This window comes from Balaenoptera acutorostrata, chromosome 8 (genome assembly GCF_949987535.1).
Source record: "Balaenoptera acutorostrata chromosome 8, mBalAcu1.1, whole genome shotgun sequence".
Lineage (NCBI taxonomy): Eukaryota > Metazoa > Chordata > Mammalia > Artiodactyla > Balaenopteridae > Balaenoptera > Balaenoptera acutorostrata.
The window spans coordinates 68400467-68425851 of NC_080071.1; the positions used below are offsets into that span (position 1 = coordinate 68400467).

Here is a 25385-nt window from a genome sequence, read left to right on the forward strand (position 1 = left end):
AAAGTGAAATCTGAGTGCTTACCATTTACATAAAAATCACTTTATTTCTGAATACTCCTTTTCTTAAGTATTAAAGGGAAGATCTTGAAAATTAAAATATGCTTCAAAAAATGAATTAGAGATTAACACAGAAATCATGCTTCATGAAATCAGCGACTTTTGCCCACACTCTACTCCCACAGAATAGAGCAGTGCCTTGCAATACTGGGGCTCAGTAAGTGCTTGTTGAATGAATGAATATGTGTGTGGGCAAAGAGGCTCATGTAACTTTCCATGTAGTAGTTATGGATGTCAAGCTGACAGAATTATTGTGACGGCTATTTTTAGGGGTGCTGAGTAAATATCAAGCAGAGTTTATACCTTTAGCATTATTTACTTTTTAGAGTGAATTGTTTACTTTTTAGAGTGTCCCTTGAATTGTTGACTTAAGATTTTGAGAACAAACAAATAAAATTAAATGTATTTTAATAACTGCAATGACAAATGTACATGTCTACAAATTGGATTGAGTTTTTCTAAAGTTGCCAAAAAACCCCCCCAAAAGGGAAACATATCTAATATAAATGTTCCTTGTTTCCATCTGGACTTCTGAATCATGTATTTAAAGAAAAGAGATGTTTATGGAGGTATACATTTTTTTCCTCTAGCATATTAGATGTTCCCAATGTTTTTATTTTTTTTAATTTTTAAATTTTTTTTACATCTTTATTGGAGTATAATTGCTTTACAATGGTGTGTTAGTTTCTGCTTTATAACAAAGTCAATCAGCTATATGTATACATATATCCCCATATCTCCTCCCTCTTGCATCTCCCTAACAGCCTCCCTATCCCACCCCTCTAGGTGGTCACAAAGCACCGAGCTGATCTCCCTGTGCTATGTGGCTGCTTCCTACTAGCTATCTATTTTACATTTGGTAGTGTATATATGTCCATACCAATCTCTCACTTCATCCCAGCTTACCCTTACCCCTCCCTGTGTCCTCAAGGCCATTCTCTATGTCTGTATCTTTATTACTGTCCTGCCCCTAGGTTTTTCAGAAACTTTTTTTTTTTTTAGATTCCATATAAATGTGTTAGCATATGATATTTGTTTTTCTCTTTCTGACTTACTTCACTCTGTATGACAGATTCTATGTCCATCCACCTCACTACAAATAACTCAATTTCGTTTCTTTTTATGGCTGAGTAATATTCCATTGTATATATGTGCCACATCTTCTTTATCCATTCATCTGTCGATGGACACTTAGGTTGCTTCCATGTCCTGGATATTGTAAATAGAGCTGCAATGAACATTTTGGTACATGACTCTTTTTGAAGTATGGTTTTCTCAGGGTATATGCCCAGTAGTGGGATTGCTGGGTCGTATGGTAGTTCTATTTTTAGTTTTTTAAGGAACCTCCATACTGTTCTCCATAGTGGCTGTATCAGTTTACATTCCCACCAACAGTGCAAGAGGGTTCCCTTTTCTCCACAGCCTCTCCAGCATTTATTGTTTGTAGATTTTTTGATGATGGCCATTCTAACTGGTGTGAGGTGATACCCCATTGTAGTTTTGATTTGCATTTCTCTAATGATTTGTGATGTTGAGCATTCTTTCAAGTGCTTGTTGACAATCTGTATATCTTCTTTGGAGAAATGTCTATTTAGGTCTTCTGCCAATTATTGGATTGGGTTGTTTTTTTTTTTTTTTTTTTTGATATTGAGCTGCATGAGCTGCTTGTAAATTTTGGAGATTAATCCTTTGTCAGTTGCTTAATTTGCAAATATTTTCTCCCATTCTGAGGGTTGTCTTTTTGTCTTGTGTATGATTTCCTTTGCTGTGCAAAAGCTTTTAAGTTGCATTAGGTTCCATTTGTTTATTTTTGTTTTGATTTTCATTTCTCTAGGAGGTGGGTCAAAAAGGATCTTGCTGTGATTTATGTCATAGAGGGTTCTACCTATGTTTTCCTCTAAGAGTTTGGTAGTGTCTGACCTTACATTTAGGTCTTTAATCCATTTTGAGTTTATTATTGTGTATGGTGTTAGGAAGTGTTCTAATTTCATTCTTTTACATGTAGCTGTCCAGTTTTCCCAGCACCACTTATTGAAGAGGCTGTCTTTTCTCCATTGTATATTTTTGCCTCCTTTATCAAAAACAGGGGGACCATATGTGTATGGGTTTATCTCTGGGCTTTCTATCCTGTTCCATTGATCTATATTTCTGTTTTTGTGCCAGTACCATACTGTCTTGATTACTGTAGCTTTGTAGTATAGTCTGAAGTCTGGGAGCCTGATTCCTTCAGATCTGTTTTTCTTTCTCAAGAGTGCTTTGGCTATTTGGGGTCTTTTTTGTTTCCATACAAATTGTGAAATCTTTTGTTCTAGTTCTGTGAAAAATGCCATTGGTAGTTTGATAAGGATTGCATTGAACCTGTAGATTCCTTTGGGTAGTATAGTCATTTTCACAAAGTTGATTCTTCCAATCCAAGAACATGGTATATCTGTCCATCTGTTTGTATCATCCTTAATTTCTTTCATCAGTGTCTTACAGTTTTCTGCATACAGATCTTTTGTCTCCTTAGGTAGGTTTAATCCCAGGTATTTTATTCTTTTTGTTGCAATGGTAAATGTGAGTGTTTTCTTAACTTCTCTTTCAGATTTTTCATCATTAGTGTATAGGAATGCAAGAGATTTCTGTGCATTACTTTTGTATCCTGCCACTTTACCAAATTCATTGATTAGCTCTAGTAACTTTCTGGTAGAGTCTTTAGGATTCTCTATGTATAGTGTCATGTCATCTGCAGACAGTGACAGCTTTACTTCTTCTTTTCCAGTTTGGATTCCTTTCATTTCTTTTTCTTCTCTGATTGCTGTGGCTAAAACTCCCAAAACTATGTTGAATAATAGTGGTGAGTGTGGGCATCCTTGTCTTCTTCCTGATCTTAGTGGAAATGGTTTCAGTTTTGCAGAATTGAGAACAATGTTGGCTCTGGGTTTGTCATTTATGGCCTTTATTATGTTGAGATAAATTCCCTCTATGCCTGCTTTCTAGAGTGTTTTTATCATAAATGGGTGTTGAATTTTGTTGAAAGCTTGTTCTGCATCTATTGAGATGATCATATGGTTTTTATAGTTCAGTTTGTTAGTACGGTGTATCACATTGATTGATTTGCATTTATTGAAGAATCCTTGCATTCCGGGATAAACCCCACTTGATTATGGTGTATGATCTTTTTAATGTGCTGCTGGATTCTGTTTGCTAGTATTTTGTTGAGGATTTTTGCACCTATGTTCATCAGTGATATTGGCCTGTAGTTTTCTTTCTTTGTGACATCTTTGTCTGGTTTTGGCATCAGGGTGATGGTGGCCTCATAGAATGAGTTGGGGAGAGTTCCTCCCTCTGCTATATTATGGAAGAGTTTTGGAAGGATAGGTGTTAGCTCTTCTCTAAATATTTGATAGAATTTGCCTGTGAAGCCATCTGGTCCTGAGCTTTTGTTTCTTGGAAGATTTTTAATCACAGTCTCAATTTCAGTGCTTGTGATTGATCTGTTTATATTTTCTATTTCTTCCTGGTTCAGTCTCGGAAAGTTGTGTGTTTCTACGAATTTGTCCAGTTCTTCCAGATTGCCCATTTTATTGGCATATAGTTGCTTGTAGTAATCTTTCATGATCCTTTGTATTTCTGCAGTGTCAGTTGTTACTTCTCCTTTTTCATTTCTAATTCTATTGATTTGAGTCGTCTCCCTTTTTTTCTTGATGAGTCTGGCTAATGGTTTATCAATTTTGTTTATCTTCTCAAAGAACCAGCTGTTAGTTTTATTGATCTTTGCTGTTGTTTTCTTCTTTTATTTTTCATTTATTTCTGATCTGATCTTTATGATTTCTTTCGTTCTGCTAACTTTGGGGTTTTGTTCTTTTTTCTCTAATTGCTTTAGGTGTAAGGTTAGTTTGTTTATTTGAGGTGTTTCTTGTTTCCTGAGGTACGATTGTATTGCTATATACTTCCCTCTTAGAACTGCTTTTGCTGCATCCCATAGGTTTTGGGTCATCGTGTTTTTATTGTCATTTGTTTCTAGGTATTTTTTGATTTTCTCTTTGATTTCTTCAGTGATCTTTTGGTTACTAAGTAGTGTATTTTTTAGCCACCACGTGTTTGTATTTTTTACAGATTTTTTCCTGTAATTGATATCTAGTCTCATAGCGTTGTGGTCGGAAAAGATACTTGATACAATTTCAATTTTCTTAAATTTACCAATGCTTGATTTGTGACCCAAGATATGATCTATCCTGGAGAATGTTCCTTGAGCACTTGAGAAGAAAGTGTATTCTCTTGTTTTGGGATGCAATGTCATATAAATATCAATTAAGTCTTTCTTGTTTAATGTGTCATTTAAAGCTTGTGTTGTCTTATTTATTTTAATATTGGATGACCTGTCCATTGGTGAAAGTGGGGTGTTAAAGTCCCCTACTATGATTGTGTTACTGTCGATTTCCCCTTTTATGGCTGTTAACATTTTCCTTGTGTATTGAGGTGATCCTACGTTTGGTGCATAAATATTTAAAATAGTTATATCTTCTTCTTGGATTGATCCCTTGAGCATTATGTAGTGTCCTTTTTTTCTCTTGTAATACTCTTTATTTTAATGTCTATTTTGCCTGATATGAAAATTGCTACTCCAGCTTTCTTTTGATTTCCATTTGCATGGAGTATCTTTTTCCATCCCCTCACTTTCAGTCTCTTTGTGTCCCTAGGTCTGAAGTAGGGCTCTTGTAGACCGCATATATATGGGTCTTGTTTTTGCATCCATTCAGCCAGTCTGTGTCTTTCGATTGGAGCATTTAATCCATTTTCTTTTAAGGTAGTTATCAATATGTATTTTCCCATGACCATTTTCTTAATTATTTGGGTTTGTTATTGTAGGTCTTCTCTCATGTTTCCTGCCTAGAGAAGTTCCTTTAGCATTTGTTGTAAAGCTGGTTTGCTGGTGCTGAATTTGCTTAGCTTTTGCTTGTCTGTAAAGGTTTTTATTTCCCCGTTGAATCTCAATGAGTTCCTTGCTGGGTAGAGTCATCTTGGTTGTAGGTTTTTTCCTTTCATCACTTTAAATATGTCCTGCCACTCCTTTCTGGCTTGCAGAGTTTCTGCTGAAAGATCAGCTGTTAACCTTATGGGGATTCCCCTGTATGTTATTCGTTGCTTTTCCCTTGCTGCTTTTTTTTTTTTTTTTTTTTAAAGGATTTTCTTATTTATTTATTTATTTATTTATTTATTTATTTTTTTTTTTGGCTGTGTTGGGTCTTCGGTTCGTGCGAGGGCTTTCTCCAGTTGCGGCAAGCGGGGGCCACTCTTCATCGCGGTGCGGGGACCGCTCTTCATCGCGGTGCGCGGGCCTTTCTCTATCGCGGCCCCTCCCGTCGCGGGGCACAGGCTCCAGACGCGCAGGCTCAGCAATTGTGGCTCACGGGCCCAGCTGCTCCGTGGCATGTGGGATCTTCCCAGACCAGGGCTCGAACCCGTGTCCCCTGCATTAGCAGGCAGATTCTCAACCACTGCACCACCAGGGAAGCCCTCCCTTGCTGCTTTTAATATTTTTTCTTTGTATTTAATTTTTGATAGTTTGATTAATATGTGTCTTGGTGTGTTTCTCCTTGGATTTTTCCTGTATGGGACCCTCTGTACTTCCTCAACATGATTAACTATTTCCTCTTCTGTATTAGGGAAGTTTTCAACTATAATCTCTTCAAATATTTTCTCAGTCCCTTCCTTTTTCTATTCTTCTTCTGGGACCCCTATAATTCGAATGTTTGTACGTTTAATGTTGTCCCAGAGGTCTCTGAGACTGTCCTCAATTCTTTTCATTCTTTTTTCTTTATTCTGCTCTGCAGTAGTTATTTCCACTATTTTATCTTCCAGGTCACTTATCTGTTCTTCTGCCTCAGTTATTCTGCTATTGATTCCTTCTAGAGAATTTTTAATTTCATTTATTCTGTTGTTCATCACTGTTTGTTTGCTCTTTAGTTCTTCTAGGCCCCTGTTAAACGTTTCTTGTATTTTCTCCATTCTATTTCCACGACTTTGGATCATCTTTACTATCATTACTCTGAATTCTTTTTCAGGTAGACTGCCTATTTTCTCTTCATTTGTTAGGTCTGGTGGGTTTTTTTCTTGCTCCTTCATATGCTGTGTGTTTCTCTGTCTTCTCATTTTTTTTAACTTACTGGTTTTGGGGTCTCCTTTTCACAGGCTGCAGGTTGATAGTTCCTGTTGTTTTTGATGCCTGCCTCCAGTGGCTAAGGTTGGTTCAGTGGGTTGTGTAGGCTTCCTGGTGTAGGGGACTAGTGCCTGTGTTCTGGTGAATGAGGTGGGATCTTGTGTTTCTCGTGGGCAGGTCTGTGTCTGGTGGTGTGTTTTGTGGTGTCTTTGACCTTATTATGATTTTAGGCAGCCTCTCTTCTAATGGCTTAGGTTGCGTTCCTGTCTTGCTAGTTGTTTGGCATAGTGTGTCCAGCACTGTAGCTTGCTGGTCGTTGAGTGGAGCTGGTTCTTAGCATTGAGATGGAGATCTTTGGGAGAACTGTCGCCGTTTGATATTATGTGGAGCTGGGACATCTCTTGTGGACCAATGCCCTGAACTCGGCTCTCCCACCTCAGAGGCAGAGTCCTGACACCCAGCCGGAGCACCAAGACCCAGTCATCCACACGGCTCAGAAGAAAAGGGAGAAAAAATGAAAGAAAGGAAGAAAAAAACCAAGAAAATAAAGTTATTAAAATAAAAAATAAAAAATAATTATTAAAAATAAAAATATTTAAAAGTAATAAAAAAAGGAAAAAAAGAAAGAAAGAAGAGAGCAACCAAACCAAAACACAAATCTACCAATAATAACAAGCACTAAATCTATACTAAAAAAAAAAACAAAAACAGACAGACAGAACCCTAGGACAAATGGTAAAAGCAAAGCTATACAGACAAAATCACACAAAGAAGCATACACATACACACTCACAAAAAGAGACAAAGGAAAAAAATATATATATCGTTGCTCCCAAAGTCCACTGTCTGAATTTCGGAATGATTCGTTGTCTATTCAGGTATTCCAGAGATGCAGGGTACATCAAGTTGATTGTGGATATTTAATCCGCTGCTCCTGAGGCTGCTGGGAGTGATTTCCCTTCCTCTTTGTTCCCACAGCTCCTGGGGTTCAGCTTTGGATTTGGCCCCGCCTCTGCGTGTAGGTCACCTGAGGGCGTCTGTTCTTGCTCAGACAGTACATGGTTAAAATAGCAGCTGATTAGGGGGCTCTGGCTTACTCAGGCTGGGGGGAGGGATGGGTACAGAATGCAGGGCGAGCCTGTGCAGGCAGAGGCTGGTGTGACGTTGCATCAGCCTGAGGCGCGCCATGTGTTCTCCCGGGGAAGTTGTCCCTGTATCATGGGACCCTGGCAGTGGTGTGCTGCGCAGGCTCCCAGGAGTGGAGGTGTGGATAGTGACCTGTGCTTGCACACAGGCTTCTTGGTGGCTGCAGCAGCAGCCTTAGCATCTCATGCCCGTCTCTGGTGTCTGCGCTGGTAGCCACGGCTCGCGCCCATCTCTGGAGCTCCTTTAAGTGGCATTCTTAATCCCCTCTCGTCAAGCACCAGGAAACAAAGAGGCAAGAAAAAGTCTCTTGTCTCTTTGGCAGTTCCAGACATTTTCCCAGACTCCTTCGCGGCTAGCTGTGGTGCACTAGCCCCCTTCAGGCTGTGTTCATGCAGCCAACCCCAGTCCTCTCCCTGCGACCCGACCTCCAAAGCCCGAGCCTCAGCTCCCAGCCCCCACCTGCCCCGGTGGGAGAGCAGACAAGCCTCTTGGGCTGGTGAGTGCTGGTCAGCACTGATCCTCTGTGTGGGAATCTTTCTGCTTTGCCCTCTGCACCCCTGTTGCTGTGCTCTCCTCCGTGGCCCCGAAGCTTCCCCCCTCTGCCACCTGCCGTCTGCACCCGCGAAGGGGCTTCCTAGTGTGTGGAAACCTTTCCTCCTTCACAGCTCCCTCCCACCGGTGCAGGTCCCGTCCCTATTCTTTTGTCTCTGTTTTTTCTTTTTTCTTTTGCCCTACCCAGGTACGTGGGGAGTTTCTTGCTTTTTGGGAGCTCTGAGGTCTTCTGCCAGCATTCAGTAGGTGTTCTGTAGGAGTTGTTCCACATGTAGATGTATTTCTGATGTATTTGTGGGGAGGAAGGTGATCTCCATGTCTTACTCTTCCGCCATCTTGTATGTTCCCCCACCCCAATGTTTTTAATATTAACAACCTCATTATTTCTGTCAGTCATGACCAATGTATACTTATTCTCAATTAAAAATGTATTTTTTACAGTATAAAAAGCATTCTAAATGCTCAATCGTCTAAAAACATTTACAATGAAGACAACTATGAAATGGGATATTTTAAAATTATTTATATTCCTCTAAAATAGTTAGTAAGCCGTTGAATGGTTTTCTTTGTTGAAACCCTAGATTTTCATTTGAGAATAATGACTTGTATTGTTATATCCCAAGCTACCGCTTACTCTCTTGGGATTATATTTAGCATCATTAGAAACTGCATTAAGCTGATCTAGGTCCCTAAATTAATCTTTGTATAAAATCTGAGACTTGAAAGAAAAAGAAGAAGCTGAGGCAACAGGTGAAGATGATCTCAATAGTCCTTGTGTCCAGTCTACTCCATTAGAATGCAAAAGCCTTCCTCAGGTTCATCTCCTTTGTTTCCCAGATTTTTTTTTTTCTATTAGCAGGCTATCCTAATGACAAATAAATCATTATTAAATTGTTCACCCTGGCTACAGAGTTTCCTAACCACTTTGAAAACCTCACCATGGGTAGCTGTGGGGACAAATGTGTTACATTTTCAAGTGCACATGCTGGAGCCTGTAGTGTTTGCTGAGGTTAAAAAAACAGTGTTGAGACACATCACAGAATAACTTACATTGAGTTATTATTTCATTATGCTACCTGTTAATAATTTGAAAAAATTCAAATTACTTTCCCCAGTTGCTTTCTCTTACTTTCATTGCCATAAAAAATCAAATTTATTATGAGACAAAGGGACATTTCTGTCTTGGATTTTCAGCTACTAAATGTCCTAAGGTCGGAGACCACCTCTTTCAGATTTTGGGTTCAGCATTCTACCCACCAGTGGGTACAGAGTAAATAAGGAATGATAATTATACTAATTCATATCTGTTTAATCAGGCAGGCATGGTATACGATTCAGTATTTAAGCACTTAGGCAGTGATTACCCATAATAATAGTCGTGTATGATTCTTTTAATTCCCAAGTTTCATATGCCATCTTGGCTAACTGTTTACAACCATCATCATCTCCTTTCTTCTCCTCATCAACATCAACTGACTTTTATTGTGTGTGTTCTTTACAAAGCACCCTCAGCTATTTTAGAGAAAGACAGAATCTTTAGACTTATTTTTCCATATTTATTTGCACTTATCACATCTCTGCTTTCACAGAAGCCTAGCTGCAAAAATAATTTCATTTCCCTTTGCCTGATTGCTCAATTATTTTCTCTTTTTCCTAAATTAGTTTGATTTAATGTCATATCAGCACTTTGAATGGCAAGCCTCAATAATGTAAATCAAGCATATTCACTGCAGAATGCTATTCCTAGCACCTCACTGATTTTCCGACACATTGTGCCTTCTGGAGCATAAAGGAGGATGGAGACTAGGCTTGAGACTTCAGTGCAGACCAGGATTTAGGCCAGGGTGCTTTGCCAAATAGCCACGTTAATGCTAGTGCCTTTCCTTACTCTTCGATGTCTTTTGTCACCAATTTCCAGGCCTTTGCTATGACCAACCAGATTCTGGTGGAGAGGTCAGTGACGGGTTGGAAAGAAATAGAATATGAAGTGGTCCGAGATGCTGATGACAACTGTGTCACTGTCTGTAGCATGGAAAATGTTGATGCCATGGGCGTTCATACAGGTAGGCAAGGAATCTTCAAGCATTATGGTAATGGCTTCAGCTCACATCTCTGATGGCTCATAGCAGTCTTTATTAAGTTCTTTTCTTTAAATTACTATTCTTAGCATACACATTAGTGATAAAATTTTACACATGTATAGTATTTTACAGCATTGAAAATACTCTCATATTTAATTTGATCTTCACAAAAACCCTCTGAAGTAGGGCAGATATTATTATCCTGATTTCATTTGAGGAAGGGGTAAAATATAAGCAATACAGTGAAGGTAAAATCTGTAAGACTTGGTGTTGAGCAGTAAGGCATGAGGTTAAGAAGGCTTGAAGCAGACTGGGTGTTAGTCACCAAGTGAATGAGAAAATAGCCACAATAAATAGAAATAGGTGAAATAAATAGGTTTCTTAGGAAGGGAAACTAGTTAGAGTAGAGGGCAAAGATGATGACTTAGGATTTAGAAATGCTAAAGTTTAAGAGTGGGCAGAAATCTCAAGAAGAGGAGAATGTAGAGCTGGAATTCAGGAAAGAGGATAGAAATAAAGAAGTTGATGCAAGGTCATTGGAAGTCTTGGTATAAAGAAAATAGCGGAAGCTGGAAGCATAGACTAAATATTCAAGGGCATAGGTGTAGAAGGAAAGAGAATAGGGTCAAGGACCAAACCCTGGGAAACATTTAGATTTATAGGGCAGAAGAAAAAGGAAGGATTGGTGTTGAAGAAAAAGAAGGGAATCATAGTTACCACATAAGCCAATGCACAAAAATATTTTATAAAAGAGCTTTGGGGGCTTCCCTGGTGGCGCAGTGGTTGAGAGTCTGCCTGCTAATGCAGGGGACACGGGTTCGAGCCCTGGTCTGGGAAGATCCCACATGCCACGGAGCAGCTGGGCCCGTGAGCCACAATTGCTGAGCCTGCGCGTCTGGAGCCTGTGCCCCGTGACGGGAGGGGCCGCGATAGGGAAAGGCCCGCGCACCGCGATGAAGAGCGGTCCCCGCACCGCGATGAAGAGTGGCCCCCGCTTGCCGCAACTGGAGAAAGCCCTCGCACGAACCGAAGACCCAACACAGCCAAAAATAAATAAATAAATAAATAAATAAATAAGAAAATCCTTTAAAAAAAAAAAAAAAAAAAAGAGCTTTGGTTTTGACTATAGCAAATACTATGAAAGGTCAAGAATGAAGATTTAATGTTGCTTTTGGATGTTCAAGAGGACACTTTCAATGCAAAGTTGGTTATGTGAGCCGTATGGAAAGGAATTATATGACTATGAGTGATAAGAAGAACTGGTAAATTTTCAAAAGGTTTAGTCATGTAAGGATTGAGAGAGATGGTTCTTATAACCATCTGGCAGTTCAGAGAGGGGCTTCTTGAGCCTGTAGCGATCTGAGCTTGTTTGTAGGCAGAAGGGATGGTGACTAAGGACTAAGAGATTGAAGATACAGGGGGCTATAATTGGAGAGAAGTGAGAAAATGGGAAGGGATGAGATTTAGAAAATTGATGGGTGAGAGCCAGTCTGGGTGAAGAGGAGCTGATATTTTATGGAAGGAAAAACTTGAGAGATAATTTTTGAGACAGAGAAGGGAAATTGAAGAAGTTAATGTCAATGCAGTAAGTAGATGACTAAGCCTTGATAGCTTCATGATCTTGGGAAAGCTTAGAGTGATTTCTGTAAATATGTCAGAGTAATACAGGTAAAACAATCAGAGGGAATGTGCCTTGTATGTATTTCCCTAAGATAATTCTTTTCCCAGCAAACCCTCAGCCTATTCTGTCTTGTGTCACGCAAATAGATTGTTAAGTTACTAAAGTTGGTTATTTAGATATGCTACCAAATAACAAGTGTTGCTTGGATGTACAGGTGATTCAGTTGTTGTGGCCCCTGCCCAGACGCTCTCCAATGCGGAGTTTCAGTTGTTGAGACGTGTTTCAATCAATGTCGTTCGCCACTTGGGCATTGTGGGTGAATGCAACATTCAGTTTGCCCTTCATCCTACCTCAATGGAATACTGCATCATTGAAGTGAATGCCAGACTGTCCCGAAGCTCTGCCCTGGCCTCAAAAGCTACTGGGTAAGGCCAGAACGATTGACCATGGGTTTGCAGATTGAACTGGAAAATTGAAAGCTAGTGGAAGACTGTGCTGCATTTGCAAACTATAGTCCCCATTTCTGCATCCTGACTCCCAGTCATGTCCTATGGACATGGTTATTAATGAGCTTGCTGCCAGATTGAGGCAAATGGTATTGCTAGCTGGCTTTGTGTGCTGGCTAATCATAAACTAATCAAGATCTGGGTGGTCAAAGCAGGCTCTGAAAAATCTGCTTCTTAATTGCACTTTGCAGATATTGTTAAAAAGTACAAATTAATCCTTAATTTTAGTCCTTCACTGACTTTTTTAGGTATATAACAAATTTTGGACAAATAATAGAGTTCACTTGACTCAAGCATGCAATCACATTATTTTATTTTAGCAAAATTTCACACGACCAAACAACAGTAGGGTTTTTCTATAGGTAAATCTTGCAACTAAATAAATAAATTTGTATCTATTTAACAGTTGCTAGCAAGCATGACTGGAAGGAACACTAATTAATATCTTTTGTTTCTATTAATATCTTTAACAGCTGCTATTTAAATTACATGACATTTAAAAAATATTTACCTCTAAAGCTATTTTTATGTAGCTAGACAGTGCTACATGGAGTGTGGAAGGAGTGATGAGCTAAACAAGAGTCAGGAGACCTGAGTTCTCCTTCTGGTCCTTCTACTAATTGTGGGACTTCGGATACATCACTACTGTCTCTGTCAGTTTCTTCACCTCTTAGGAGGGGAGGTTGTACTAAAGGACTCATACGTAATTCTATAGTTCTGTGAATGAATTTTTCAAATACAGTTACCCAAACTGACATTCCAGAAGAGTATGGTCAAGTTTCCAGAGTGTTAGTTGTGTAAGGAGCCCAAAGTTCAAAGATAATTTGGAAACAGAGCAAGGACCCAAACTTTCAAGGACTGCATTTTATGACCTTTACATACCCCGTAGTACCAGCTAACTCCACCGTCTTCCTAGGTGCAGACATGTATATATTTTTGTAAAAGAATATTTTGCAGATTCTTATCTTAGTGGAAGTTATACACAAGTGAGTACTTTATTTATCAAGGAAGCTATTGATTTTGGGTTGAAGAGGTGAAGGTTGGGAGTTGTAGCACTGCATGTCAGGCATAGAGAGTGAACTCTTTTGTGATCTGTGCCTCTGTACTTTATCATGACTCACTTTATTTTATAAGGAGCTATTAAATTTTCATACAGAACAGAGAATCAGGTGTGTTTTATACCTTGATGTGAAATAATACCAGAATTTCTAAGAAAAACCAATTTATATTTTGAGCTGTTTTTAATACTTATTGCTGAAAGAAAAAAAAATGTCTCCTCCTTTATAGCTACCCATTGGCATTCATTGCTGCAAAGATTGCCCTAGGAATTCCACTTCCAGAAATCAAGAACGTTGTATCAGGGAAAACATCAGCCTGCTTTGAACCGAGCCTGGATTACATGGTTACCAAGATTCCTCGCTGGGATCTTGATCGTTTTCATGGCACCTCTAGCCGAATTGGTAGCTCTATGAAAAGTGTAGGAGAGGTGAGTCCTTGGTTAATTCCTCTCTTTCATCCTTGTTCTCAGTTATTTTGTCCAACCCTAATGTCATTGAAAGTCTTCAGTTTCCTTGGATACTGGGTTACTGATTGGAGGATACATATGAATTTCATTTCCTCCCTAGTGTTTCCACATAAGTCATTGCTGTTTTAAATCTTAATTTTTCTATAATGCTTCAAGGTGCACAGTAGAATTATAACTCAAATGCCAGGAAAAGTTTTGTTGGTGGTGTTTCTGCCAGATAAACAACTGTTATTTAGTTTACATTTCATGGAAAGATTCCCCTTTCACAATGTGCATGGGAAAATTTGTAGGCCAAGGAATATGAGATAATTTTGTAATGTGTTAATTTAGGGTTTATTATCTGAAAGGTTTTTGTCTTCAGTGAATATTTAACACTTACATTTAGTTCAACTCAAGTTAGCAAACATTTCCTGAGTTCTTACTACCTGCAAGACCCTGGGATGATAAAAACAGTGAATAAGATGTAGATAATTGTGACATTATCTCCAGCTGGTGAGTTCAGAATATATTCACAGAACTAAGTATAATATGAATTAAACTGTGGTAAAAGTTAGAATGCAGTATTTATATGCAGGAGCTGTGAGAATGTAGTAGAATAGGGTCAGGGAAAGCCACAATAGATATTCCACTGAAAAATGGTGAAATCTTCACTTAATGAATATGAATTTTAATAATATAAAGTATTAAAAAGGACAAATTTTGAGCAAACACAGTTATGTATTCCTTTATTATTATGTTTACTTCTCTTTTATTGAATGTACTCCATATACTATTATGTACAGTGTACTTTAATGAAAATTCATGGTGAATTACTTATAGAATTAGTACTTTAGGGCCAACTCTTAAATATATAATATTTAAAAATTTTCTTAAATATTCCAGAAATATTTTCTTAATTTGATAGTGCCATAAACTATCTTATATCTGGTACCCTCTCCTATGCTTAGGCTAGCAAATCTATGAATATATTGTGTAACTCTTCAAATACCACTGTGCCTCATAAATTACATATCTGAATTGGACTAATACTTTGTTTATCCCTGCTCTTGAGACTCTTCCCTTATTTCTAATTAAATTTGGAGCAGTGTGAAAAGGTTATCTGTTTGGCTTTAGTGATCTTTGAATATGTAGCTTGTCACGCAATTGACATGAAGGTTTACTAAACTGACATTAATGAGAATTCAGGTCTATTTGAGGCATCACGGAAGTTTACTGAAGGCAGCGTTATGACTGTTATTATTTTAAATTGTAGACCAAAAATGCATGGCAATCTATTATTCCATGGAAAGAATCAAAGACAGTATTTATTCACTGAAAATAACTGGGTAGGCTTCAAGGTTAATTTTAGTTCTCACTTGTAACTTGTCCAAACTAAATCACCACATGGTTTTCCTAATTGATTAGTGTACAATCAGCTGCAAAGATTGTGGGAAGACATGTTGAATTTGTCATGGGGAATTTAGTCTCCTATATTCAAAATCTGAATCTGTCAGTATTTGTTATGATTCTCAAGGTTCTATTAATATTAATGCTTAGCTATAAAGAAAGCCAACCTGTCTTGGATACTGACTGATACCCATTTAGAAATAGTTCTGTTTTTGTGTTAATATATGTCTGGTTTCTCTTCGTTTGCTTTTTTATTCTAAAGGACATCTGCATGAAAGCAAGATCTTATTAAGGAAGGGTCTATGTTCTCTGGCCACAGATTCTTTCGTTTAATGCTATGGTCCAGAGCGAGTACAGGTGATTTCCTCATCAGTCTCAGCAAATCAAGCTAAATTCCCTAAGTGGTAAAAGAGTGACCTAATAATGTCAAAGACTCGTTACATGAAAACCACGGTAAAAGGGCAAGAAAGAAAAATAACTTAAATTTGAGTAGCATTCTTCTGATATATGTCTTGTTCCTAAGTCTTTTCTGAAAAATAGTCAACTTCTAGCTTTGTTACAAATTAAAAATATGCAAGCTCTTTTTAAAAATATGAGTCTTAAATATGTATTACAGGTCATGGCTATTGGTCGCACCTTTGAGGAGACTTTCCAGAAGGCGTTACGGATGTGCCACCCTTCTATAGCTGGCTTTACTGCCCGTCTCCCAATGAACAAAGAGTGGCCATCCAACATTGACCTCAGAAGAGAGCTGGCTGAACCATCCAGCACCCGCATCTATGCCATCGCCAAGGTAATATGTGACGAGGGGCCCAGAGCTACCTTTTTTTTTTTCTTTCCCAGAATACAGTCAGCTTGGACTTTAATGTAAAACTGAATCACCAAGTGGTCTTGAATTCAGGAATTTTTGGAAAATCTTTAATTCTCTTTAATAGTATTAAACTGGAGATTTCTATGGACTTCATCAGATTATTCTATAGCTAATGAAAAATTACCCTTTTTTATTTTCACCTTAAGCCTGGACTTAAAGGAAACACTGCAGTTTTAAAGGATGATCACATAGATAAAATGTTCTTCCCTTTTAGTACATATATTATCAATACTCTTAAATGTTTGATAATATTGACTTATGATTTCCCATCACTCTCATTACTTGCTCATTGAAAATGTGTAAAATTATATTTTAGAAAGGAAGATGTGTAAAATGGTATCACTTAGTATGTCCTACCTAAGACTCTAGAATAATCTTTATTTATTTGATTCTTCTTCTGTGTTTAAACAACAAACTCTAAAGAACTTCCATGATTATAGGCTTTTCTATGTAATTATTTTATTGGTCTTATAGAACAAAAAAGCCCCACATTTCTCACTTCCACCCACTAGTTCCCTTTAATGCAAATTAAATGCCATATTAATCTCCTTTCATGTGTACTATGCTTAGAGTTTTGAAGTTTTAGTTCATCTGATTTTATAAAAGGTGATTTGGGCAGCTGGGATCTGTCTGGTCAGAAATCCTTGAATTGCTTTTTGACATTTAAGGAAGGTTAGGTATTAATCCTCCAACAGTATCAAACCACACTGGAGCTACAAAGTCCTGCTGACCACTTTATGTGTGTGTATGTACATGTGGAATGAGTTGATGAAAATATGAATTTTGTCTTTAAAAAAGGAATCTGTCTTTGTAACTTGTCTTTGTAGCAACAGAAAAATGCTGTTAGTGATTTCGAACTCTGCAACTTTTATGTTCATATATAGAAGGAGGGGAGGGAATGTTTCCTTCATTGCATTTAATGTATATTCTCCTCACCTTTATGGTTTCTAAATGCAGAATATTTCATTTCCATTGAAATTCTGAAGTAGTCTGAGAGATACTAGTATTTTTTGATGGACATTTCTTAAAGTTGACTTTCAAGGGAATAGAGAATTAACATTTTTCCATGGTGGTGGGAGTGATATTAGTAATGAGAGGTCATTCTAGAAAGCTGTTTCACCTTCTTTATTGTTCTTATTTCAGTCTTTTGTTTAAAAAGCAACCTACAACATTCATACATGTGTATATATGTGTATGTGTGTGTATGTATGTATACATATAATTTTTTTTTCCAGACAAAGGACAGTAAATAGATTTTTTCCTTGAGTCTAGTAATCATACTTCTGCCATTTTGAGGTGGATGAACAAGGGAAGTATTTCCAAGTTCCCAGTGAGGCTGTAAAACTCAAGCATATCTCTCATTCTTTTCTAACAGACTTATAAAGGATGAGAATTCAGGGAAAATGTGTGGAGATTCTTTCTTGCACAGAGTATGAGCAAGAAGTGCAGGGTCTGAGGTATAAATTATTGCCTGCCAGCGTGCTGGCAGAAGGAACTGATTTCTGTTTGTTAGAGGTCATCATTACTGTTCATTTCCACAGCAACCAGGAACTTGGTGATTTTGACAAAGAGTGTTAGGAGTGTGGTGGGCTGAAGGGGAAAAAGAATGAAGGGAGTGAGTAAATCTTTGCTCGCTTTCATAATTCTTAGAAAGGGCAACTTGCTCTGAGGTCTGATTTTTGCAGCAGTCTTTTTTCAGGATGACTGGATCATCACCTCTTTTGATTTGGGGAGAATACAGGGCATTATTTTTGATTTGGGGAACGTTAGAGTAACCTCAAACTTGTTTGGGGTCATTACGAACTTCATTACGGCTGTGTGACGTGGCAAAGCTGCAGCTCTTGAAAGACTGGCAGGAACTTGCTTTCTGTTCAGAACTGTGGATGTGATTCTAGTTGTCCCTCCTCACAGTAAAATGACTGCAGATTCTAGGTCCTTCATCAGTCGCAGGGTAATTACTGTGTGCGATTGTGTGAAAATGTCCTTTCGTCTATCAAAAGTGTCACTACCTTAAGGTTCTATTCCCCTCACAGTGTTGATGGCCAAACAGCCAATTGTCCCTTTAATCCCTTGGCAAATAAGGCATAATATTAAGTCCTTGGGAACCTGGCTATAGTTATAGGGAGAATTAAACAAAAAAACATAAATAGACTTATGAAACGAATATGTCTTTCAGTATTCACATTAGATGTCATTTTATTCTAGTCAATAGAATTATGAGCTATATTGTTTGTCAACATGTATGATCATGGTCTCTCTGATACCAGAAATATGTAAAAGTTTTAGGAAAATTAAGCTCCCTTGGTGGAAATATAACAGCAGTTATTAGTTACATATATTTTCTAATGGGATTTAAAAATATAGTGTGCCATGATAAAATATGTTGTTTTGAAATATTTGATTATCATTTTTCATTGAGTATAAATATGTATCTAAACATAGAAAAGAGTAAGAGTAGGCATCTTTTGAATATGAAGGTTTTGGTTTTGAGAGTTTATCTCTTCTTTCAGCTGCCTTTTGTACTCAGCTTAATGACCCATAGCTGTAATTTTACTTTTGAGAAATTGCTAAACTAAGCTTGAGGAAAAAGCTGAGCTGCCTATCAGCACAGAAGTTATTACTACGTTGTTTTGGAATATATTAGGATTTTGTAAAATGCCTGTCTTAGCACAAAAGTCACAGTAACTGATTCAAAATAATTTTTTGTTTGAAGTCTTCTGTGAGGAAATATCTGAGAGGAATAACACCAAGCCAAATGTGATCCATAAATTCTCAATGACTGGTTTGTGTGAATATGGAATGAAGTGATAAAAATATGCTAAATATGCTAAAGGGTAATTATCCAAAATACAAGTTAAACGATCATTATATCGATTCTACATTTTCTTACCAATTTGGCGTAACTATAGTTTCAAGAGATTCTCTTTAATGCCAAAAAGATATACCAGATTTAGAATATAATTGGTAACACAGTCATATAAAAAGCAGGGAAGCAGAGCCTGTTACAGGGATTTTTCTGAGCACACACTACTCTGATTAACTCAGAGTACCTCCTGTGCATGCCATTTGTGGCAGTATCTGTAGGTTTATTGGGAGGAACGTCAATGACGTGATATCAGTTTTATTCTCAGTCTATAGCCTCAGGCTCTCTTAACATGGAGAGGAATGGCTGCTATGTCTTCAACCAAATAAGACCTTTATAAGATGTTTGCCAAAGAAAGCATCTATTCTCCTTTTGGCAGGCCTTGGAAGACAATGTGTCCCTGGATGAGATTATGAAGCTCACATCCATTGACAAGTGGTTTTTGTATAAGATGCGTGACATTTTAAACATGGAAAAGACACTAAAAGGGCTCAACAGGTAAGGCACTAGTGCTCTGATTCACTCCAGGTATCTTCTGTGCAGTTTTGTCTTCCTGTTACCCTTACACATTTGGCCAAAATTCTGCTTCAATGAAGTAAATAGTGCCAATGCTGCAAAGCAATAGGCATAACCAGAAGAAATGGCAGTTTTTAGACGTTTACCTTTTTAAAGGCATCTATTAATAATTTTAATTGTCTTCTACCCCTGCCCTACCCTTGACGTGAAACATAGTGATGTTTTTATTAGGTCTTCTGAATTTACAAAAATTGGTGTACCTTTATGGATTGATGTGCTATTTAATTACCAGACATTACCTAGATTTAAATTTTATTAATCAATAATGAAATGAATAGTATTTCTGTTTTCTATACATTTTCCAAGTTCTGAAGTCTATTTTTCTCTTTTAATATCAACCTATGTATTGCTGTGTATTGATGAGCAAACATATTCCTCTTGCATTCTGCTGGTATTTTTAACATTGGGACATCCAGTTCAGCATACAAATAAGCCACGTTCAAATTTTTGTTAATAGACTCTTTACCTCTCACTAATTTGCATTTTTATCTCCTTTATGGCCAATTATTTTAAAAATTTTATTTCATGTTCAGAATATTCCGCTAATGTCAGTGTTTTATTTATTTATTTATTTATGGCTGTGTTGGGTCTTCGTTTCTGTGTGAGGGCTTTCTCTAGTTGTGGCAAGCGGGGGCCACTCTTCATCGCGGTGCGCGGGCCTCTCACTATCGCGGCCTCTCTTGTTGCGGAGCACAGGCTCCAGACGCGCAGGCTCAGTAGTTGTGGCTCACGGGCCTAGTTGCTCCGCGGCATGTGGGATCTTCCCAGACCTGGGCTCGAACCCGTGTCCCCTGCATTGGCAGGCAGATTCTCAACCACTGCGTCACCAGGGAAGCCCAATGTCAGTGTTTTAAAATCTACTTTTTTCTATTTCCTGAGAAGATCGTTTGTTGAGGCAGCTCAGGCATATGAAGTCACAGATAGGTTTTAACTTGGATCTGTGATAACAGGAACATGTATTACCAGTTTAAGAAAGACAATGTAATTCTCCTTAGCTTCTCCCCCCTTAAGAGGGCTTTGAAATACACTACTATTGGAAAGAAATCTCACCTACAAGCCTAGGCCCATGTTTAGAGAGGGAAAAATTTTGTTTGCAGAAATTATTCTCAAATGATTTTAGTAAATGTAGAAAAATTAATTGCTTAAAATGTTGAAAACAGTGGAAGCTCTCAAAGCCTGGACTTCTCGACTGTTTAGAAACTGCAACATATAATTGGGTTACCGGGTTTACCTAATCAAAATGTACACAAACTGGGCAATAAAAATGTACACAAACTGGGCACTTGCTTTTCTTTTTGAGCTGAAGGAGGTTCTTTTTCATCTGTTCAACAATCACCCACAACAAATGCTGGTTTTGAAAATGGGGGACTCCAATCTGCCAAAAATGAAACTAGCTGTAGTTGCTTGTAAGTCATCCTTTGTAGTGATCATATAAAATGAACAGTAGATAGAAGTTAAGAATTGAGCCTATACATTCATCTTAGAATTTTGCTGACTTGAGGTTTCCTTTCTTGGTTTATGATGCCAGCAGAACTTCTATGTTGAATTATAGTCTGTTCCACTGTTTTCAGTTTCAGACAACTGATTTCAAATGCCTGTGAAACCATTCCAATTAAACCACATGAGGGTGCTAGAAACTTACAGTATGCCAACCGTAGCAGTGGAAGAGTTCTGGGGTGAAAAACAGCAGATGTTATTGTGATTTAAATTTCCACTTGATATACATTCTGATTTTTGGACAAATTCAATGTTATAATTGAATAGTTTTTGTTACAAACAGAAGGCAGGTTGAAATTCTAACTAAGCAGAAATAAGTGTATATTGATAGTGAAAAAGCTGTTTGGAGGATTATTAGAACGACTCACAGTCGTAGATCACTTACAACATCGTTCTGACTTCAACATTCTATTGCATTTTTTGCTGTTAATTTGACATTTTAAAATAAAGTCTCCATTTTCTGGCATAGGTATAACTGTAAATAGAGATTTTTCTATTGTTCATAATCATCTACAATAAAAATGTTTTATATACAACTTAATAATTTAAAAGATTCTAAAACATAATACTTACAATTGTCTCTTGCTTCAAGACCTCAACAGAGGATCCATGGTGTTAGTAAACCTAAACTCTGAACTTATTATTATCTGATGGTCACTTTACGTCCTTTTTTTTTTGAGTGTCATAGATGCACACATAGCAATTCGATAATGACGGTTATTTAGAGGTGCTGGATAAATAGAATAAGAATAGGATGGCTACTGAAGCTACCTGTCTCAGTCATTCTGTGGCACATTGGGATCTGAAGTTGAAAGGATATTGCAACTGATGGTGGGTGAGTGCAGGACTTACATTTTTGTTTGTTTGTTTGTTTGTTTTTGCCCTATTTTGATTATCTTCCTGATTAGCCTGGATTATGACATCTTCTGCTCTTTTTCAGCCTCTAAATATCCAGAGAGACTTGGTCATCAAGGCAGATACTGCTTCAACAGTAATAGCTATCTAATAACAGTTAGCATTATATGGCTGAGTTACATATTGGACGAAGGTTAAGGTCAGCTGGTTCTTTTTTATCTATGATTTGTTTCAAAATTTCAACTGCTCCCATGTTCGAAAGGCTGACTTTAGATGTAGACCCAGGAAGTAGCTATTTATTGGGTCTGATTTGGGCCGACCCCCAAATCCTCTTGCCTGAGCATGTCTCTGGTCCCAATGTGCCCAGGTCCCTTTGCAATTTTCCTATAAGTCCCTGGGAAAATGGGCAATGGGGATCTTAATTAGGAGAGAGGAGAAACTTAAAGAGAGGATAAAATGTAGAATGCTAGACGTGGGTGAAGTTTCACCTGGTTCCTTCCTGTGCACTGGGTGGGTGGGTGGGTGCACAGTATTACCCACTGCAGGGTGGGTAGGTGGGTGCACAGTATTACCCACTGCAGGGCGGGTAGGTGGGTGCACAGTATTACCCACTGCAGGGCGGGTAGGTGGGTGCACAGTATTACCCACTGCAGGGTGGGTAGGTGGGTGGGTGCACAGTGTTACCCACTGCAGGGTGGGTAGGTGGGTGCACAGTATTACCCACTGCAGGGCGGGTAGGTGGGTGCACAGTATTACCCACTGCAGGGTGGGTAGGTGGGTGCACAGTGTTACCCACTGCAGGGTGGGTAGGTGGGTGCACAGTATTAGGTGGGTGCACAGTATTACCCACTGCAGGGTGGGTAGGTGGGTGCACAGTATTACCCACTGCAGGGTGGGTAGGTGGGTGCACAGTATTACCCACTGCAGGGCGGGTAGGTGGGTGCACAGTATTACCCACTGCAGAACCATGGGCACATCACCTCCCTCGCTTCTCCAACCTCACATGCTTCCTGCTAATGTCTCCTCTATAGTTTTGTTGTGGAGCTTAAATGATATAAATGCAAAGGACCCTTGGCACATGATGAGTGTCCAAGAAAGTTTTCTCTTATTCCCCCTGAAAATGAAAATGCTACTTGTTATACTGAACAGTATTTTGTGATTTTAGATATATGCATTTTAAGACTCTTTTTCAGAGTCACGATTTGCATTTGCATGTATATTTTGCAATGTATCATTTAATTTTCTTTATGATGCATTGTCACTTATTTTAACACCAGACCTATTTTTTTTAAATAAGGAAGCAATGATAGCTAGTGATACAAATGCCATTCTTATCAAAAGATCAATAGCACTCCGTTATCACAATGAACAAAAATTCCCACTTTACAGTTGTTAATCATGCTAAAATTCTTCTAAAATGCAATAAATACATTCACTAGCAGAAGATAAGAATAGCACTTAGAGTGATGGCAGTCTGTTACTTGTATTTATATATAATCACCTGAAATGAAGTCCAGAATTTGACTTCCAAATGGAATATACCCATGTATTAGGTATATATGTGAATGTCCACAGACTGGAGTAGAGAAAAAAAACAATGATTGTAACAAGGTTAGCATTATGGAAATAACGGATGAGTTTTACATGTCTATGAGAAAGTAGAAATTACAGTTTTCTTACTTCCTTGAAAGGTGGAGATAAACATGTATCATGTTGAGGATGAAGTATGAAATCCCAGTCTTCTTCAGGGTGACGGGCCAAGTTAGACAGGTGTTAGAATCATCAACTCAGTATCCCTCAGCATTCCAGCTCTGAGTGCTTGCTTCCATCAGAACTCAGTTTGTTGTCTTCAATACATGATCACAGCAATGGCAACCCTCTGGAAACTTCCAGAGCAATATCCATTCTTACCAACTTAGGTGTTAATCATTATTCAGACAGCTTCAGCAAAAAATTTCTCTTCTATACTTCAGTTCACTGACTTTCTCTTTTTCTTCTTAAACTGTTTATTGCTTCCCAAGGGCATTCTAGGAAAGTTGACTGTCCTAGGCAGTTCCCCAAATTTATAAGCTAGTGTAGTGGAATGAATCGATCTAGAGTGATAACATATTTCACATTGGATTTCTTTAGGTTTTGAAAAGTTTCTCTTTACTCAATGTGATGTGAGTTGTATCATGGAGGATTCCAATGCCTATTATGCATATGCATTGGGATTCATATGTTTGATCTGTTAACTTCACATTACCAGATCACTTTGCAAGTAGTTCAAGAAAAATTGAGCTTGTCAGAATTTTCAGTGTAGTTGCAACATTTTAAAAAGCTCTCTTCATTGGCCTTCACTACCAAGCTATCCAGACTTTAGTGTATTTATTTTCCCCATACTCACTCGTCTTACCAACATTGACTCTTTTACACATAATGCTCCTCCCATATAGCATTTTCACTAGAAGAAAAATGCATTTATTTTGATCTATTAAAAATTACAGAAGTCTCACCTGTAATCCTTTCCTCCATTAGTACGTAGACAGATTCAATTTTAGTCACGCAAATAGAACTGGATTGGAGGACAGAAGCACAGGTATAAGTCAAACAGATAAATATGTCAAATGTCTTAATCAGCTAGGTTCTTTTGATACAGCTGGTTCTCTAAAGTAACAAAAGAATGGATTTAGAACTCTATCTGTTAATACAGAAACTTGAATTTTGAGTCCGTCAAACGCCTTGCAAGTGTAAGATAATGATCAACGAATTTATTGACTACATATCAGGCACTGTTCTAATTGCATTATTTCATTTAATCCTTACCACAACCTAAGAAAGTCAGCAATTATCCCAATTTTATAGGTAGTAAACTGAGGCTCTGAGATATTTAGCAACGTCCTTGATATCACATGCTAATACATGACAGAATTGAGATCGAACCTGAGCAGGACTCCAGAGCCTAGGGTGTTTTATATTTAGCCCCTATGCTATATATAAGTGTGTGTATATGTGTACACACACGCACACACACACACACACACACACACACATATATATTATATATATATATGTTTAGGGATGTGGAAAGGTGGAAAGGTGAATTATATAACATCTGGAGGAAATCAGACTACATGTAGTAGACACTTCCAGCATAGTGACAGTATTTAATAAAGGGATGATAGTCCCATCATCATAGAACTAGCACATTTGATAAAGGTTTCAACAATATTAGTAATAAATAGATAAGCACAGGTACAGAAATATCACAGTTGAACCCCTTTCACTATAAGGAAGGAAGGAAGTCAACTGTAGTAAAGCTTCTTTGTGGGCAAGAACTATTTCAAGACACTACACCCCAAACCTTTTTATTTATAATATCAAGTTGGATTAACAATTTTAGATTGAAAGACAGTCATGATACTTAAAAAAAAAAACAACCTGAATATGCAAGAAAAAATGTGAATATGCTAATTACCAGCTTTGAGCACCTGCCTATCTTCTGCCTATAACTCCTTCTAAATTTTTTTTTCTTTATTTTAATTTTTAGCTTCTTTTGCTATTTCTGACTGACATGTGTAGCTGAAGAACTTTATTATACCTGCCTAAGTTGTATAATTTTGCTCTTTTACTGGCTAGAACTAAGTTGAATTAAGTTTTGAATCCTCTTTTCAGTGATTAGCTTAAAGAAGGCAGCCATCCACTGCTTGTGCTGTACCATGTTAAAT

The 25385-nt window shown here is 37.9% G+C and overlaps 1 protein-coding gene across 1 annotated transcript in view; it reads left to right on the forward strand.

Moving 5' to 3' along the window:
* CPS1 (carbamoyl-phosphate synthase 1) overlaps positions 1-25385 on the forward strand; it is a 145791-nt gene that overhangs the window by 55554 nt on the left and 64852 nt on the right. Inside the window, exons 17-21 of the mRNA XM_007187862.2 lie at positions 9816-9960; positions 11814-12024; positions 13393-13591; positions 15633-15809; positions 19130-19248. Coding sequence (XP_007187924.2) covers positions 9816-9960; positions 11814-12024; positions 13393-13591; positions 15633-15809; positions 19130-19248 — 851 coding nt within the window. The remainder of the gene's footprint in view (positions 1-9815; positions 9961-11813; positions 12025-13392; positions 13592-15632; positions 15810-19129; positions 19249-25385) is intronic.